This window comes from Alligator sinensis, unplaced genomic scaffold, assembly GCF_000455745.1.
Source record: "Alligator sinensis unplaced genomic scaffold, ASM45574v1 scaffold597_1, whole genome shotgun sequence".
Classification (NCBI taxonomy): Eukaryota; Metazoa; Chordata; order Crocodylia; family Alligatoridae; genus Alligator; species Alligator sinensis.
The window spans coordinates 1,379,307-1,381,936 of NW_005842074.1; the positions used below are offsets into that span (position 1 = coordinate 1,379,307).

The 2,630-nt window shown below is 40.2% G+C and overlaps 1 protein-coding gene across 1 annotated transcript in view; it reads left to right on the top strand.

Moving 5' to 3' along the window:
* The window catches only part of PTPRM (protein tyrosine phosphatase, receptor type M), a 734,228-nt gene that overhangs the window by 269,468 nt on the left and 462,130 nt on the right, over positions 1–2,630 (top strand). The window contains exon 5 of the mRNA XM_014519979.2: positions 1,458–1,573. Within this exon, the coding sequence (XP_014375465.1) occupies positions 1,458–1,573 (116 nt within the window). The remainder of the gene's footprint in view (positions 1–1,457; positions 1,574–2,630) is intronic.

Genomic DNA, 2,630 nt, shown 5'->3' on the forward strand with positions numbered 1-2,630 from the left:
GCAGTTCCCAGACAGACTCTCTAATTAAAATGGCTTACCATCTCATGTATTAAGTCTCTGCACATTTCAAAATGGCCATGGAATTCTTTTTCCAAAGCTGATTCAATGAGGTTTAGATAAAGTACTCCAGCAGCTGTTTTGAAATGCGTGAGGGCTCAATACATGTGACAGAGGAGACGCTGTAGTGTTCTAATTAAAGTGTCAATGAGCATGTAAAGAGACCAACTTTGGCTTATATACCATCCTGGTTCAGTGGTGAAGAATCCAATGAGAAATAAAAAAGCAGTGGTCTAATAGATTTTGCCATAAGGACATTTTTAATGATATTCATTCAACTATCTCCAAACCCTTAATTTTATAATCCTTTGTATTGAAGTTTAAACAGTTGCTTCTCTTAAATGTTTGTAGATAGTTGTTATTCCCCATGTTATACCTATAAAATTCATTTTCTTTTAAAGCAATTAATTTTCATCGCTTTAATCAATTATTTGTGGGGCTCTTCTAGGAATTTGTTGAAACATTTCTAGTACTGAGATCTCCATAACTGAAATGAGTATTTGAGGCTTGGTTCAATTCCCATTGTAGACAGTGAAAACATTCCCCTTGATTTCAACAGGACTTGGATTGTTTGGGAATATTTCGTTTCTCAGGGATAATTATTTAATTTCTGATTTTTTTCTGTAATAAATTTGTTTCTTTCCATTAAAACAAAACCATAAATATGCCACTTTTACCCCATTGGCTGAAATGCACTTAATTCTTCTTTAAACATGTGTTTGATTATGAAACTTTTAAGAGTATAATCACACTGTTCTTGGTTATTGGGAATGTTCTTGCTACCTAAATTGCAAATAGGATCAGGATGCAGCAACTATTTTTTGTTTTCCTCCAGCATTATTCAAAAGAGCTGTCTTTAAAAATATGGCTCACAGTGGTGGGAAATGTTATGCTAGGACTGCAGCATATCAAACAGTCATGGTATAATGCTTTATCTCCACACAATGTGTGCACTTAAAAAGAAAAACTTGTTTCCTTGACAACATCATTTAACTTCTTACTGTTCTTGTCTACTTGCTAGTATAAATATCTAATGTGTTTTTGTTCAAAACATCAATTAGTTTTCAATATCATCTTTATTAATACAGAAGTGTTATTACAAGAGAGCTGCTGAGCTAAAATAATTTGCACAGTAGGAACAATAAGATCACACCCTTCTCTTTTGTTGTATCCGAGACACAATTGAAAAAGAACATGGCTAACTTAAAACAAGCCTTACACTACCTTACACAATTAGAGTTAAATAGTTAAAATCTTTGTCAGTAGGTGTTGTTTTTTCTCCAGTGTAAATATATAACAACACTTTAAAACAGCAGCTATAAAATGAACTGGCATGTGTTGACTAGAGTTAGTCACAATCACAAATGGTGTAATAACTTTTTTTTTCTTTTCTGCATCAGCCAAAACTCCCCATTTCTTGCGTCTTCAGAGTGTGGAAGTCAATGCAGGCCAGTTTGCCACTTTTCAGTGCACTGCAAATGGTAGAACAAACACAGGTGACAGGCTCTGGTTACAGGTAATTATTTTCTTTCTTAGTACACTGAGATGTTTTTGAAAGCGCTATTTAATCACTCTCAAAGAAGCATCACACAAGCTGAAACTAATAGGGTTACTTGTGTCATCAATATTGATCTTAATAACAACCCTGTATTGCTACATAGTAGTTGTTGTTTTGCAGCATCTGGTACTGAAAGATTCTCCTCCCATGTCAATTATGGAGGAGCACAGATAATATAAGAAAGACAATAGTAGCTTTTATGCCATTGCAGTTAGCTCTGGGTAGATGATGACTCTTCAAAAGTGGACAGTGCTTTCTGTTGGCACTGTCTATAACAGGAGTTTTCAACCTTTTTTAAGGAGTGTACCCCTTCTGGGTACACTTCTGGCAGAGTGGGAGGGCGGGGGGGACAGGTGACAGCAGCTGGATGTGGAGCAGGGCGGCTTGTACACTGCAGTGGCAGCACACAGTGGTGGATGGTGGTGGCCGCATGCAAGCTCCCCCCCACGTCCAGTCGGGCAGTGCCTGTGTGACCCACAGAAGGGAGCCGCTCCCCCACCCCCAGCCCTGCTTCAGGGAGGTGGCAGCACAGGGTGGTGTGTGGCAGCGCTCTGTCTCTGCCCACCCATGTGTACCACCTAGCCCCTTTCCAAGTACCCCCAGTTGACAACCCCTGATCTATAACAATCTATATGATAGATAGAAATACAGAGAGCAGGAAGTTTAGGTAGTCATGAGATTCCAGGGCAGGTTGACTTGTGGACTAAAAATTATCTTAGAGAGAGAAAACAAGGAGTGGGTATAAATGGGCAGTTTTGGGGATAGGAACAGCAGGGTCCCTTGGGGATCTGTGTCAGAACCAGTGATTTTAAACATATTCATAAATGATCTGGTAAAGGGGGTGAAAGTAGCCAGATTCGTGGATGACACAAAATTACTCATGTGCGGGCCGACTTCCGATCTCGCCTGGGTCGCCATGTGCGAGCTCTCTTCTGATCCCATTTGGGTCGCCATGTGCAAGCCGGGGGCGAGCCGGGCCCGTCTCTTGTGTGTACGCAGGCTGTGGCCGGTAGCC